This window comes from Syngnathus scovelli, chromosome 17 (genome assembly GCF_024217435.2).
Source record: "Syngnathus scovelli strain Florida chromosome 17, RoL_Ssco_1.2, whole genome shotgun sequence".
NCBI lineage: Eukaryota > Metazoa > Chordata > Actinopteri > Syngnathiformes > Syngnathidae > Syngnathus > Syngnathus scovelli.
The window spans coordinates 11,956,216-11,972,896 of NC_090863.1; the positions used below are offsets into that span (position 1 = coordinate 11,956,216).

Genomic DNA, 16,681 nt, shown 5'->3' on the forward strand with positions numbered 1-16,681 from the left:
CAGTGCAATACAATAAAAACCAGGACAAATTGGTAATGCGAAAAGTGTAGGCGCTACCCTTGTCCATTTTTACACAAATGTTGCACGGTTCATAACAAAAACATTGTAAATAGCGAAAATGAGTAAAAGCAGTGGATATGCCCTCCTTTGGCTCATTTTTATTCGAGAAAAATATTATGAAATTAGCCTTTAGCCTTGCTTCGTCAACTACAGTGACACATTTTATTATTTGAAAATTGAAATACCTGCAATTCAGAGGGTAATTTTCAAATTCCATTTTTACATTTTCATGTTGATGTTCATGAATATTACATGATGGTGGATGAGACAATGTCTTACAATATTTTACCTTCTAATTAATAAATATTTAAATTGAATATAATTAACTATTATTTAAATATTTAAATTGAATAATACTTTTGTATTTAGGTCTATTTTTATTTATAAAAAATAAACTCGCAAGGACTTAGCTAGCGTCTAGCTAACAATTCTGAAACCTCGTTTGTGAAAATGAAGATGAATCCGATTGCTCGCAAGCTAAATAAAGTTGAGCTGAGCTGATGATAGCTAACTCGTGTCCTGCATTAGCTATGTACACTTCTTTGTTGATGTTTTTTTTTTTTTTTTACCAAATACAAATGTTTAATAAAAATAAAAAAAAAACATGACTGCCCCGCCTTGGTGATGGGAATTGTTACAGCATACACATATAGGTAACAGCTTTGAGACATGGTCGTTTCCATCTGAGCTGCATTCAGGCTCAGAGTGACAGCTGGTGATAGTGCACGTAAGCAGCAGTATTTTTTTTTTCCACTCAAAATGAAATACTGTTATGAAAATGAAAAGATGAAAAATGTGCAATGTACAATTCGGACATTTGACCCTAACCACTGAAAACATTACGTGTCACCTCATGAGAGATCTCAACAAATCCCATGAGACTTTAGCTCATCGAAATATCCATGTATTAATTACATTAATAACTCTACGTAATAAAAACACCATGCCATTACATGTTTGTCAGGCGTCTATAAACAGCAATTTTACTTTAAATTGTATTATACAATGGTTAAATTGTTGTTGTTGTTTATAACAGGTGAGAAGAAGATTATTTTAAACTGTACAGGCTTGGGCACGGATTCATTCTTTTGACTTTATTTTCTTTCGGGGCTATGTTTTGAAATTAGTGTTGTAATAAAAGGAGTAAGTATAAAATTAAACATGTATATTTGTTTAAACGTGTGTGCGTAGGAGTTGTAATTGGGCTAAATGAAAATATTGTGTTATTAATATTTGTTAACTGTTAAAAGTGGACCTTCAAAAGATAACCGCTGCTTATAATTATGATAATAATAATAAAAATCAAATCATACTAACATGCAGAGTAAAAGCACAACACTGTACATTCAATGGAGGAAAATGGCTTTTTTTCAATGTCCTTCTTAAATAAATAAAAAATGAGTGAGGCACGAGGCACTTTTTGTAGACGCACACGACAGTGGGCGAGGGATGGAAGAGGAGCTTGAGATCCTTGTACGACGTGTGTAAAGCTGCAGATTAAGTCAATACAAAATCATGGCACTGCTCTATTGCACTGTAGCTATCGAATAATTCATAGAAAAGTCATTTTGGCACTAAGTCTACTTCAATAGTATTGTTTTGAATATGGGATGAGATCTACAGATTTGGGCTCCAGATCCTTTTTTCTCTTTTTTTTTTTACATTACATTACAATACTTGTTATGCAAACGCAATAATAATAAGACAAATCTACTCGTCTACACTCAAAAATATTTACAAAGTCCACAATTATTTTTTGAAGTCTATTTTTGAATCTTTTGACATACTCAGTACTTGCGGCTGATTGTAGAAAAGTTGAATTGAACATTTAAACAACAAGTATTTTAGGAATAAGGTTTAGGGTTCATGTTTGGGGTTTGGCTCAGGGTTGAAGTTTGGCTTTAGGGTTGGGGTAAGCGTCACAAGCGAGACAAAGCTTGTTTCTTTTGGCACTTTGAAGCACATTGATAATCACCGTACAGAAAGCCAAATTTGATCAATTCAATTAAAATGACTTTAAAAATAGTTTTACAAATGGGGGGAGGGGAAAGTAAACATTTCGTATGTCGCCTTTGATTGTTTTGAATTCAATTCCAAGGGCATCATTGAGAGGAAGTGAAAAATGAAAAGTACTCATGGGCCACTTTGGTCTCTTCCGCCCGGTGTGGATTCATTCAAGACGGCTGATGGCGGCGGCTGACGGCGAGGTGGCGCGGTCAAACGTTCAGGTAGGCAGGCTGATGTTGGCACTCTCCGCCAGCGGGCTGGACATGCGGATCTGAGAGCTGCTCTTGCTCAGGATGGACAGCTGAGTCCCGCCGTTCACACCGCTGCTGGCCAGCGACGGGTGCCTCTGCTGCTTCAGGTCCACAGCAAAGTATCGGTTCACCGTCCAGCTGCGCCATTTCCTCTTGATCTCTGACTGCACCTTCAGGGAGAAACTTCACAACGTCATTTTTACATGTACTTTAGGCATGGACTCATCTTTTAGCAATGTCAAATGTCCGTCCGTCTGTTGATTATCCTGTAAAGGGTGCACCAACCAAGACAGCTAGGTGAAGGGTATTGGAGGAAAAATAATGCATTTCATTCTCCAATTTTAGTGGTTTGCCAGAAAAATCAATTGCAAAGTACAGATGTTCGAATATAATAATAGAATAAATAAATAAATACAATTACAAGACTGACTCTACATCTGCTTGGTAAGTTAGCAGTTCTGTGATTAAGTGAAATCTGATCTGCATCCTTGAAAGAAAGGATTTAAGGGAGGGAGCACATCTTACCTCCCCGTTGAGGAAGCAGTAGAGGACGGCGACCACAAAGCCCTGAATGAGCGAGAGAAAGTTTAGGATAACTCTTTTGTTTCAACATCAATGACAAAATATGCCTAACTTGGTTTGACTGATGTCATGACGTTTACCTGGAAGGATCCGAGGCCTAGCTCGAAGACCAGACGCTCCCTCTTACTGACGTCCTCGGGGGAGAAGGCAAAGACGGTGTAGTGAATTCCAAACAGCGGGATGAGCAGGAGAGTGGAACGCGCAAGACGCCTGCGTGACACACACATGCACACACACACGCAAAGGATCAAAACGTTAGAAACGTCTCAGTGCCGTGTCGTGCACTTCTACAATCACGATAATGAACCGAGTTCATTATCGGCATTGCAACGCCTGCGGTGTGGTCACGTTGAAACTGTTGCACAGCGTAACGCAACAAATAACACAGAACATGTATGATGGCAAACACACAAAGGACGATATAGAATGACGCACACCCACATTGAAAGCAGTTCTGAGGAAATTTAGAACGCAAGATAGCGCACAAAAAAAAATATCAAGAATTTCTAAACGAACTGTCATGAAAAAAATCTCTGAATTTAAAAAAAAAAAATCAATGCGTTTAAGAAGACGATTATAAAAAAATCTGTTATGGAAAAAAAGAATATACAATTTTAAAAATCCCATTAAAATTTCATGAACTGTAACAAATAAATAAGTAAATAAATACATACAATTTAAAGGTCAAATTAGATGTAGCAAAAAAATGCATGTTATGAAAATAAATAAATAAATAAATAAATAAATAAACAAACATATTGTTTTTAATTGCCCAACAATTTTTACCACCTGCATGACTGTAAAGAATATTCAAAAGTGACTCTTAAACGTTACCCATGACAAATAAAGATGTTACACTAGTGGAGTATTCATTCGTCTTCGTAAACCTCTGCACTCGTTTTTTTTTTTTTTTTTTTAAATACACAAATCTCGTGAGAGCACATCAGCGTGTTTGTTGTGGTTTGCGCTTTAACTGTGAGGTCAGGATTCGCTTTTTTTTTTTAACGTTGGGTGAGTCCAAAACGTTGTAGTTGAAGCGTCATTTAAATGCCAAGACATCCCAAGAAGGTAAAAGGCGCACAACGTCAAGGCCAAGACGAGCACCTGAGCGTGTACGAGCCCCTTGGCTTATGTGAAGTACTTCATGCAAACACACAGTCACACACACACACACACACGCACTGACAAACACACACTTACAGTGTGATGGTGGACAACTCTGACATCCTGCACGAATGCTGAACAGCCTGTGAGGGCTCACTGAAGCATTTCTGAGCACAGCTGCTACACAGCACAAAGACAACACAACAGCACAACAAAGGCAACATCTTTAAGGGCACGCTCATCGTCTCACTCGTGCACACACACGCGCACACACATGCGCACGTACGCAGACGCAAACGCACACGCACGCTATGCATTTATGTATTTGTCTAATGGTTTGCATTTCAAATTTTTAAATCTTCCCCTCGCATCCTCAAAAGTCACTGAAGACTCGAAATTGTGAACGAGGTTACCGTACGCTGTTTGTTGTGAAATTTCCTATTTTCCAAAATTGCTCAAATCTGATTTAGGCAACTATATGCTATTAGGCTAAATTGCATCCCCCTTTGATGGATGAAATGTGGTTACTTACAGGTAAATGCTGGATTCATTGCCCCCGATGTCAGGGGACTGGAGCTTCTGCACCAGGATGATGATGATTCCCACAAAGAGAACAAAATTGATCTGGGGGAAAAAGACCGAAAAATACAGCAAAGGCCTCGTTATACATGACGTCTTCAGGCCGGCCTGACATTTTTTGAGACAATAACATGAATAGCTTATTTCATACCATGATGGAGGCCACTACAGGTCCTTTGATCACCCACCAGAGAGCAGTGTGCTCATTTGTATCCCAGCAACTGGAGGAAGAGGAGGAGGAAAAATTCTTTGATTTTACTTGCATATTACAAAAGCCTACACAATGAGCCCAATTTATGCAGTACGGATGACAAAATGATGGACAAAGAGCTTGGACTTACCCAGTGTCGTGAAAATGGAGCCTCAGCACGGCCCAGACGGTCACACAAATGGTGGGGGTTCCTATTCAATATATGGTGAAAGATAATAAAAATTGAACCCAAAAAATTATATATTAATGACTGTGTGGCAACACCCATCATGTTATAAGTTTATTATGAGTATTTTTTTTTCTCCTCATACGTTTCATATAATTCATAGGCAGTGTTGTGGCGCCAACTAGTGCCAGAGTTGGTGAATTACAGTTAGAACAGAAGAGGAAAAAAATGATCCGTTTTGTCCAAATTGAAGGGCGAAATGTTGAGATTTCAAGTAGAGTTATAAAGACTTCTCATCTAAATAAAGCCTATTTTCCCTGATTACAAAGGATATCTTGAAATAAATGTAGCGTGTTATGTATAAATATATAAATCACAAATCATAAAATAGTTTTATATAACAATTACTGTTTTTTGATAAAAATATTCAAAATATTAATCAATATAAGTAATTAAAGTATGCATAAAAAAAGCAATTTAGAAAATAAGGAGTACTCAAATAAAAAAAAAAGCAACTGTTTAAAATGAGTAAAATACAGTCCAATAAAAATTAATTTAATTTCAATTCAAAGAAAGATATGAAAAGACTTACCCCATCCGACGATGGTGTACCAGTAGAAATATCGTCTCTCGGGAAAGAATGTCTCCACCAGCAGAGTGAAGAGGTAGAGACCTTCGATGAAAAGCCAGAAGTAGTTGGACATGACGCAGTAATGGAAGAAAACCATCACCGCTTTGCACGCCACCTGCATGAACACACAAAGGCAACAGGAATGATGTCAATCAATCTGCTTTCCTTTAAAAAAAAAAAAAAGACCAAAGAATATTCTCAAATGCTGCTATCAGTAAAATGTACAGCAGATCAGTGTGGTTCATAATGATGTTTAATTTTCAAATGTATTGCTAATTACAAAAACACATTCAACAACATAATGTGATTTTTCGATTTCAATGAGTGTCCTGTATGGCTCAATGATGCTTGACAATGCAATTCATCTTCATTCCCGCCTTGGATGACCCGAGCAGGGTCAAGCCATTGCACCACAGAGGCGATTCTGGTAAGCGGATGCTCACCTCCCGTTGCCGCAGTAGCCATTTCGGCTGGCTATGTTAATTTGAGGCTCACAGCAACATGGCCATTAACACTGCATTCATCATGGCTGCATAGAGCGGGCATATTCTTTGCATTTGTTTTGCATTTGTAATCAGAATGATAATTTGATTTTTTTTAATTAATCAAGATAAAGAATAAGTGAGAGGCATTGAATATTTAAAAATTCAGTTTGAGAACAGGAGGTGACAAAAGAATAAATGACTACAAACCGAATGATAACAAACATCTATTTTATTCAATTTAAAAATAATCTCAGAAAAATTCTTTAAAGAAAAAAAAAAAACCAACTCCAAAAAGTACCACTTGAAGCGTCCAATCTGCAGTATGTGTGACTAACCGTGTGCACAAAGCAGTGGTCGCTGTCCTCCTGCGCATACAGCACGCCATCTTTGATAAAGACCGAGATGGCTCTCAGCATGAACGACACAAAAAGGTTCATATGGATGAAGTTCCTGGTGCAGTGGAGCTTCCTGAATGGGCAGAGAAATAGCTCATGTTCATCTATCTATAGCAGCGACACGTAGTGACGGGTCAAACAATTAGAGGAGGGAGCCTCTTCCACAAGATGGCAGAAGCTGCCTCCATCTGTTGCCATATATACAGTACAAGACAATTATAGCATTATCTTCAACTAGACAGGCCCCCATTTATTTATCTATCTATTTATAAATAAACAAATAAATAAATAAATCCTGGAGAATGAACCACATGCTGCTTCACCACCTTTAAAGACAAATGATTAATTGGCCAGACAATTTTTTTTCCCCCAGCCTAAAAAAAACAATCCAAATACGTCGGGCATTCATATTTCTTATCATTCTCATGCTCACCTGAATCTACAGAGGATGACCATGGCAGTGGTGAGAGACACCAGGGACGTACTGTAGCCAACCGTGTACAGGGCCTTGACTGATGCATAGTACATGTCCTATGGAAAAAAAAAAAAAGAAAAAAATAGACATCAAGACTTTGACATTACCTCGAGTGCATGTATGTGAGAACCTTACCGGTTTAGTAGCGTTGTCGTAGAAGAGGCACACGTCCAGGTAGTGAGGGTACGGTTCCGACCAGCCGTCCTCCGTGCAGTTGCGACTGACCCGCCCCATCTCTACATGGAAAACATCCAGGTGAGAATAAAAGCCCTCTTGGGATCTGACATCTCGGGGAGCGTGTTTTGGCTCACCGTCCTCCGGTCCCATCAGGTCATGGAAAAACTCTGGGCAGTTGACCACCACCACCTCGCCCACGTCGGCAGCCTGCCAGCAGGTCAGGTTGTCCCACATCCAAGGGCACGCTGCGGGAGCCAATACGTGTGAGGCTCGGCAACGTGACACACACAATGAGGAACAGCTCCCTTGTGATGGAAAAGTCTATTTATCTCCATTAATTATTAAATAACTCCATCATTTTATAGGCTTACAATACCAATGAATGGGGAGCAAATGATGGACTGGAAAAGTTCGCCGACAAGATATCATCTGTTTTCATTGTCTTTCTTCTTCAGCACCTTCCAGCATTTCCTCTCCCCAGATGTTCTCCATCATTCACGCTCCAACAGTTTCATAGTAATGCAGAGTGCATGCATGCATGTGCGTTGACTTGCATGCATTTCTCACATGACACTCTCATACTACACTGAGTATATCGCGTGGACGTGTGTAAGTGTGTGTTTGCAGACCTTTCTCTTCCCCCTTAATGTGTTTTGCTTGTGTGTGGTGAGCCGGACAGAAAGCCAATTACTTTGAAAGGGCAAATCTGAGTCAAATGAGGCTCACGGAGTTGCCGACGAAGAGCTGGATCGTGGCCGGCCGGTGAAGGTGCGACGGCCGTGGCGCACTTACTGCAACGCAACTATGATAAATCAATGTCTTTTAGACAAGCTAGATAAACAACCATTCACACCTATTCATTTAGAGCTGGGGTGTCAAACTCTGGCATGCGGGCCAAATTATAATTGGCCCGTGAAGACAAACTTTGTGTCAATACTACAATTGCAAATTGTCTTCACTTTAAAAAAAAAAAGAGACTTTTTTTTTTTTTTTTAACTACCATTTATCTTTTGAAAAATTTGAATTTTTTTTTACTAGTCTATGATTTCACTGTTCAATTAATCTGGATGTTTTTGGAATGTGGGAGGAAACCAAAGAATAAATATAATACATGGAAATAACATCACATATTGTGTTATTTGTTGTAATATCATATGGCAATAGCGTGCAGGTATTTGTGACTTATCTCACCCATGTCCAGGTCATCGTTGGGGTCGTGCATTTCCATCCTCTCCATGCATTTGTCATGCTCTCGCTGAATGATGCAGTGCTCCGATTCTGACGCCACCTGAACAAAATGAGATCATGTTGTATTGTCGGTATGCGCTGAAGGCAAACCATTCAGTTGTTTGCTGCTGGCATAAAAAGAGTCACCTTGGCGATACTGCTATGTTTTTGGTCGCCAATAACAACGCTAACGTACAGTATAATGAAGTGATGTTCTCTTGTTCTGCTTCTTTCACAAATATGACATCACATATATATTATGCTCACATTTGTTTTATTATTTTCAGACTAATAAAAAATACCAAATTATTGCTTAAAAAGTGTAGCTCAAGCACAAACGATGAATGACAATATCCCAGAGGAACACTTTAAACGACGGTGTACAAAACAAACTACAAGGTTACATTAAAATATAAAACTGGACTTTAGCTGGCTATAATACAAAGTGAGCGTATGAAAATAGACATCCAGAAAAGGACCTAATGATTGCACCAGATTCCATAGCAGTGATGCACCGTCATTAGGAGAAAACCAAGATTTTACGGCTCATTTCAACGGAACATCACACAGAAAAAAAATTGCGCAATCAGTTTGCTTTCCACTCCAACCTGCCAAAAACAACACAAAGCAAAGAGACTCATGATGTCTCTTTTACTTCTCCAACAGGCTCTGTCACACACACACGCGCACGCACACACACACGTACGTCTTTTTGGCTGACTCATCACTATTTGATATGACTTGACCTCAGGCACCTCCCTGTCTTGGAGAGAATGTAAATGACTTAGTCTGAGCACAGTTGTGCCTCTCTCGTTTTGTGTTTAATGATTTTGCTTATCGATGCGCTGTTTTCATAATCAGACCGACACAGGCTTTGCCTTCGAGGGAGTAGAACGATTGTTGCTAGGCAGCAGCACAGCAGCCTTCCAGTATTTTTTTTTAATATATATATATATATATATATATATATATGAAAACAAATTCATATTACACACAGGTGTGCTGCAGGGCAACATAAGTACTATATTTTTTCTTAAGTTAGTCATCTCCCAAAACAGATATCCAGTCTTATAGTTGTGTTTTCAAAGGCCAGTTAACATCGAGCCGGCACTCGAGCAGCCCCAGACGCAGCACGGGTAATAAAAGCGGCATTTGATGCGGCAGTCCACTGGCCCCTCACCTCGGCCACCGCTGACCCAGTAGCGACAGCGGCGCCGTTTGACACACACTAAGTACATGACAACGGGAGGTCAAGGTTAGCCGGAGAGCGCGGTGGATGCTGTGTGTAAAGATGTCAGCTGGAGGGACACTTCACCTTTGTTGCTTGTGGGGTTTGTGGTGGCGGGGTGCCACTGTGAATTAATTACATACACTTAGGAAAACACAGATAAAAAAAAAAAAAGAGAATTCACTGGAGACAAAAATTCCACCCACACTGGCATCACACTATCCTCTCAAAAAAACTGGACCCATCTCACTTACCATTGACTCCCTCCCTCCTCTCTGGCATGCAACCTCTGCATTATTTTTGACCCTCCCCTGTCCTGTCCTTCCACCCTCATGTCAGCTCTGTTGTCAAGACCTCCTACTTCCAGCACAGAATCCGACACGGCCTCTCTCTCCCTCATCCATGCCTTCATCTCATCCCGGCTTGACTATTGCAACTCCCTTCTCACTGGCATCACTTCTCACTCACTCCATAGACTTCAACTAGTCCACAACTCTGCTGCCCCCCTCCTTACCCACATCCAGTTCTGTGAACACATCACTCCCATTCTCCACTGGCTCCCCATCAAACAGCGCATCATCTTCAAGATTGACCTTCTCACCTTCAAAGCCCTTCACCACCTGGCTCCCCCTTACCTATCCGACTTCCTTATCCCCCCCTGTAAGTCTTCATCTTTGTTTCCTTGTAAGCGTCTTTGGGTCTTTGAAAAGTGCTATACAAATTGAATATATTATTATTATTACCACCATTTAATAAAATAATATGAACATGCATGCTCAGTCTTTAAGTCTCACTTAAGTTACCAAAATGGTTCTCACTATCTGGGATGACCTCTGTTTTAAGGCAACAATGATGTACACACACGCACACACACACACACACACACACTGTAAACGTTTCAGAGTGACAATACTCACCAAAGGCAGAAGGATGATCACAGTCAGGACCAAGTCTCTCATTTTCTCCATTGAAGGGCTTCTTCTGACTGTGTGTGCGTGTGTGTGCGTGTGTGTGTGTTAGCTACGATGTACCACCCCCTCTCGTAGCACAGTTCAGCATCAAGGGCCCTGCAATAATAGCACATCACAGAGGACGTGAGAAATAATAGTCACTTGTTTGAAATGATTGCATGCATCCCCGAATTAGACAATAACACTTGAGATAGTATTGAGAATATGAGTTTAATTGTAACTCATCGATGAATAAAATGTGTGGTTGTTATTACCATGCAGTGTGTTGTTATAAGCGACAATGCTACAAACATGAATTGCCAATTAATATGGTGTATTACTTTCATTATTAGGACACCAGAGCTGTTTTTCATGAGATCTGCAACATCCCTTGACTGTGACAATATGGTTTAAATATTAAATGAAATACTAAATTGTTGGATTCTGTAACAGTGAAACACCCTAATTTTTTTTAACATTTTGACTTAATTGAAGGTTTTGTAACTCAATAGTTACATTCCGTAGGTAACGGATCGCATCAATTAAGAAGTAGTCACTTTTTTTATAGGATTGCGTGTTAAAAATCTGTTCCTCTGAAAAATGGTGTTTATTACATTAAACAAATTATGAAATGGTATGTACGGTAAATTTGTATGAATAAAGAAAAAGGCGCTCAAAAGCAGCAACCATTTGTAATTGTTCTATAACATTTATTATTTCATCAGATGGCAGTTGCCATGGAAACTGTACTTCGCATCATCGCTGTCTTGCATTTTTCAAGAAAACAAGATTCCACAAGATCTCACATAGCTTTTGCCCTTGAACACAACATTTTATACAAACAATTTGAGCAGATATGAATTGTGTTTATTTTAAAATCACAATCTTTAAAAAATGTAAAAACCATCTTTACCCAAAAGACATCTTCGATGAAAAAAAAACACCAGCTCAGAATAAATGCACAATCATTTGAAAAATCCTAAAATTTGGAAGACTTGCAATGGAAACAATTACAACATCGACATAAAATGAAGCACCACCCCCACCCCGCTTGACTTACTCATTCACACAGCTTCCGAAACAGCAATGAATCCCTGCAAGCACACACACACACACAAAAACACACACACTTCCCAGTACCAATTTAGTCATACAGCATGTACCAGCACACAATAATGGGGGCAAATGGGTTTATCTGGACATTGTTCTTGTACCAGTCAAAATGTCCCCAGAGGAACTAATTAGACATTGTGCCACATTTTAAAAAACACAATAACAATCACACACGTCGGCTCACAAACAAACACACACACACGTGCGCTCACGCACACACCTCCTCTCCCCCGCCCCCCCGCACTCATCCACGCACAGGCAAATTCCACCTCATGTTCCTTCGCCTCTCGTGGCCAATCCAATTAGCCGCCGAGCATCTCTCTCGCATGTTTTACCGAGTCGTAACTCACAAGGATCAAGGAGAGGGTGGCACAAACACAAAGGCACCAAAGAAGAAGGAGAAAAAAAAGATGAGGATGATAAAGAAGAGGAGGAGGAGGAGGAAGAGGACATGCTGCAAAGAAATGAGGAAGCCAACATGGCAGATTGAAGCATGTCGGAAGAGGAGAACGTGTCACGTGACATCACAAATAAGGGTGGGCATGTGACTCATACATTTTAAATCCAAATTGCGGGGGAAGACAAGAGGTGTGTGTGTGTGTGTGTGTGTGTGTTTGTGTATGTATTGATTGACACAAAGTCAGAGTATAATACAGAGCATCTGAGGGAGCGCATTGCTCAATTGTCAAAAAAAAGCCCCATTCTGTTGGCTGCTGTCTCAAATGAATTCATGGAGCAAATTTCATTTCCTTATGAATGTGTTAATCCTGCAGCGAGTAGTCAAGTGCATCCACTCAATATGCATGTGTCATCAATGCGACCCCCTTGTTACCCCCACCCGCACACACACAGTGCATCCATCCTTAGATGCACATTGAATACCATTTAAAAAGCTCATGGAAGTCCTTCAGTGTTGCCCCCCCCCCCCCACACACAAAAAAAAAACCAACAAAAAAAAACACACACACACACACACACACCCTCTGCAGACAAGGCACGTAAAGGCGCGTTAATGGTTGGGGTGGGCAGGGAGTGTAAGAGGAACTTACCGACGCATAGGAAGCCATGCTTGCTTTCTCAGGGGGGTGGGGGGGTGTCCTCTTCCTTTGCCTCCCAGAAATATGCACAAGTGAGGGTCCTGTTCGTCTGTCAGTCCGTCCTTTCTTCGAATGCTGCTGCCTCACGACGTGTCTGCTGCTGCTGCCGCTGTGAGGAAGAAGAGGAGGATGAAGAGGAGGAAGAAGGGGGTGGAGAAGGGGGGGTGTCAGTTCCTTTGGGATTTGCACCTCGTCACAAAAATGAGAGGCGGGCGGCACAGTGAAATGAGTGGGGGAGTAAATAGCTGACTATAAAAAAAAAGTAAAAAGAAAACAAAACAATAATGGCAGACTAACAATAGCAAGAATAATGATCATGGCTTTTTACTCAAAAAAGCAACTTTACCAATAGCTTAGAAATTACTTTTAACAACCTAAGTGCTATGCATTTTACATTCCACAAATGTAAAATAATGAATACACACGTTTATGACATTTATAATAATAACATCTTTAGTTAATAAACATTTTTAGAATAATATTTATTATACAATTGTAAACTATTTTGCAACATAAGGTACTATATTTACAATACCACTGCTATAACAAATAATAAATACACTTGAAACAATAACAGCACAATAATAAACAACAATAAATATGTTATTGTTAATATTATTAGTAGTTGTAGTAGAAGTAAGTAAATAATAAAAGCACCCTTAAATGTATTCCTCATTACTTTACAAATTGATTTTAACTCCTTACATACCATTGTTACAATCCACAAATGTAAAATAACTGCTATTACAAACTGGTTAATAATTATTATCATGCAGTTATTAAACACTTTTATAATTCTTATTTTTACATAAATCCATGCTATATTTGACAGATTGTAACTACTATACATAATTACTACTATAATAATAATAATTTGTTCAATTTGTATGTTACAGAATAACACAATTAATGTACAAGACACACGCACACGCGCTAAAAAGAGAAACCATTCATAAAGTGTGTGTGTGTTGTGCGCCAAGCTAACCTTTTCCAGATGCAGCTTGGCCTCCCTGCTGGGCGTAATTCACGAGGCTGCCGAGTGGGTGCGTGACTCACTTCGCGCTGGCTTTCAACCGCCTGTTCATCTTCAGGTGCACGCGCACACACAGAACACATACAACAACAAAAAATAATAATGATAAATGGTGTGATCTGCAGCCTTGTTGCTCTACTACTTTCAGCACCACGGACAGCGACCCAGGCCAGAAACTATGCATCACACAAGGTTCCATCTCAAATAAAACGTCAAATGGAAAAACTGAGCGGTGGCATGAATTGGGTTAATCTGCATCGCTAATCATCCATTTCAATACTCTTTAACTGTGAACATACAAAAATTCCCTTTTATGTTCCCATCGCACAAAGCAAGGTCCATAACGTTTACCTGAAATCGTGACAGTATGGAAAGTCACAGAAAGTACCTCTGGGACAACAGGCTTTTCAAATTGTACCAATCCGGGGGAAAAAAATGAGTCAACTAAAAACAAGGAGCTATGAAAAAGGATTGGCGTGATGGGATGACGCAAAGAGCCTTTCATTTACAGGAAGGCTTTACTCGACTTGCCTCAAGGACATGGATGCAAATAGAAGGGGAGGCCAGTCACTCACTCACCCAGTGGCTAATGGTAGGTCTGTTTAGGCTGGTAATAGCAGCATCAGCCTTGTTGCCATGGAGAAAGTGCCAGCAGCAGCGTTCGCCTGTGGAGTCTTCCAATACTACTTTGACATCATGTTGCGCTGCGTTTCTCTGCTTGATGGCATTAATGCCGGGTGCCGGACGGACAAATGGACAGACAGGCAGGGAGATGGGGAAGAAGCAGATAGGGGGTCGAGCAGCGAGACATGCAAACAAAGAGGGCTAGAAAGACAAGTTGACCGAGAGATGAGCAAGCCAGCAGAAAATGATGAGAGACAGACTCGCAAGAAATTGAGTTTGACTGAAAGACAAGCAGACAGCCATTCGACTTGAGACACAGGCACAGTGACATCTAGACAGAAAACTGGACAGACATCCACAAAAACTCAGACTGCAAGACAGACAGTGTCCATGAACGACATTCCAGAAGGGGAAGCACTGCGAATCCCTGCTGGGTGCAAATTGCACAAAAGTGTGACTCACTTGTTAATTTTTTTATTAATTTATTTATGTGTTTGTGTCTTTTTCATTTTACTGTTGCTGTCCATGTGATATAAGGATCACTTCTTTCTATTAGAATTTATATATTTTTTCTGTATGTACTATATATACTATACACTGTAACAAATTTAATTGGTGGGTATCGATGAAAGTACAATTTGGCGCTGATCCTAATCCTGCTTTGGCACCATCCCTGTTCTTAGCGATGTCTGCGTTCTACTCTTCTTCTAATTTTCCAGCTTCTGCTCATGTAAATAAGCGGAACAGCGCTGATTTTGTCAGCAGTCGGGAGTTGTTTGCTTCACGTAGCTTCGGTATTGATAAAATATGATGTGTGCTTCAGAGCATCTCAACTCAATGAGGCTCTCCACGAGTCCACTCAGCCCTCCCCATTTCCAGCAGCCGGACAACGCCAGAGAAAGGCACCCCGCGGTCTTGTGCTAACAACCTGCTCATCCGCAAGGCCTCGAAGCGGAATGGGTAGCAGGGGGTATGGGGGACTCCTGTGAGGGACCAGTTCCCTCTTCAACATCCACTTGTCTTCCAATGAGAACCTCATGTTGAGAGGAAGACCTTAAGATAAAAGTTGTAATCTGACAAGAAATACAGTAAGGGTTAAAAGACCACAAAATAGGAAATGACTATCATTTTTTTAGTGGTAGAGATGTCAGAGGAAAAAAGCACAGAATTCCTTCTAAAAATCCTCGGAGGATGCCGATCCCTTGCACAGACTGGAACGAGTCCTGCTGATGTCATCAAACATTTTACTGAACATTAGGGAGGTAATTTAAACGAGAAATATCCGCCATCATGCCGCTCGCTGCACAGTAATCGGAGCATAGTAAGACACCGGCGGCACTTCCTGCGACACAGAAGGCAGGAGGGCATGTTTTCTAACACAGACAGATGGTGAAATCAACCAAAGGAGGAAGAAATGTAGATATTTTTACAATATGGCGCCTTCTGTCTTGCTCCTAAAAAATGTGACATGATGACGAACATTGACGCATTTCATGTCAAGCTGTTTAAAGCGTTAGAGACAAAACGAACCCGACACCGTACACGCGCAAAATACCAAATTGACCATGCATGCTATTCAGGCCGTATCTAAAAGTGGATTATGCAAAATAGAGTACATCCTAGATACCCAAAAATATGAAATATACGTATATATATATAACAGAAGAAAATATAAATAGTATACAAACTGTCATGATTGTTAAACTGCCTCATTAAATGTAAATAATATAATTAAAGCTGGAAGCAAATGTTAATTTTATTTTAAATTCATCGAGGTGATGTTTTAAAAGGAAGTCAACCTAAAAAAAGTATTTGGAATAATATGAAACAATTAACACCCATAACATAAACTAAATAGCACGTCACCCACAAAATGAGTCTATTTAAGATGAAAACATGTATAGTAATTCTGAGTATGTGCGAGTAGCATATGTCATGACAAGTATCTTTAATGAAGCTCCCCAGTGAAGCAGACAGTGACTCAGTCAGCCTTTAAGAGGCTGATGATTGGCTTCGGAGAGCGAGGCCACCGCCGCCACTTTGTGATGTAATTGCAGGTTGTCAGAGAAACAGAAATGTTCTGTAATGGATGACACACGTCATCATCACGCCCCGTGGACGGGGTGGGAGGGGTGTGTGGGGGGGGGGGACTGACGAACAGCCGGCGACCATCTTCGGGCATTTTGGGCAATGGGAAGTGGAATCGACAAGTGTATTCTCTAGATTTGGAATTTAAGACATTGTAACGATTCAGAGGCCCTAACTGCCCAGATGATGTCATGCAAA

The 16,681-nt window shown here is 40.2% G+C and overlaps 1 protein-coding gene across 3 annotated transcripts; it reads right to left on the reverse strand.

Annotated features, from left to right (window-relative positions):
* Window positions 1-450: 450 nt before the first annotated feature.
* LOC125985007 (pituitary adenylate cyclase-activating polypeptide type I receptor) lies at window positions 451-16,015 on the reverse strand. 3 transcript variants are annotated; one of them, XM_049747434.2, is made up of 16 exons: window positions 14,351-16,015; window positions 13,724-13,823; window positions 12,691-12,847; window positions 10,496-10,645; window positions 8,315-8,411; window positions 7,258-7,368; window positions 7,082-7,182; window positions 6,905-7,002; window positions 6,412-6,544; window positions 5,553-5,706; window positions 4,925-4,985; window positions 4,735-4,804; window positions 4,537-4,628; window positions 2,981-3,110; window positions 2,844-2,885; window positions 451-2,488 (listed from the first exon to the last, which is right to left on the reverse strand). In XM_049747434.2, the coding sequence occupies exons 4-16, from the start codon at window positions 10,544-10,546 to the stop codon at window positions 2,285-2,287; spliced, it is 1,344 nt and encodes a 447-aa protein (XP_049603391.1). In that variant the 5' UTR covers window positions 10,547-10,645; window positions 12,691-12,847; window positions 13,724-13,823; window positions 14,351-16,015; the 3' UTR covers window positions 451-2,284. The 3 variants fall into 3 exon arrangements, with proteins under 3 accessions (XP_049603391.1, XP_049603389.1, XP_049603390.1); XM_049747432.2 differs by lacking the exons at window positions 12,691-12,847; window positions 13,724-13,823; window positions 14,351-16,015 and adding exons at window positions 4,101-4,184; window positions 11,589-12,464 and having other exon boundaries at window positions 451-2,501; XM_049747433.2 differs by lacking the exons at window positions 12,691-12,847; window positions 13,724-13,823; window positions 14,351-16,015 and adding exons at window positions 4,101-4,184; window positions 11,442-11,546 and having other exon boundaries at window positions 451-2,501.
* Between the last annotated feature and the right edge of the window lie 666 nt (window positions 16,016-16,681).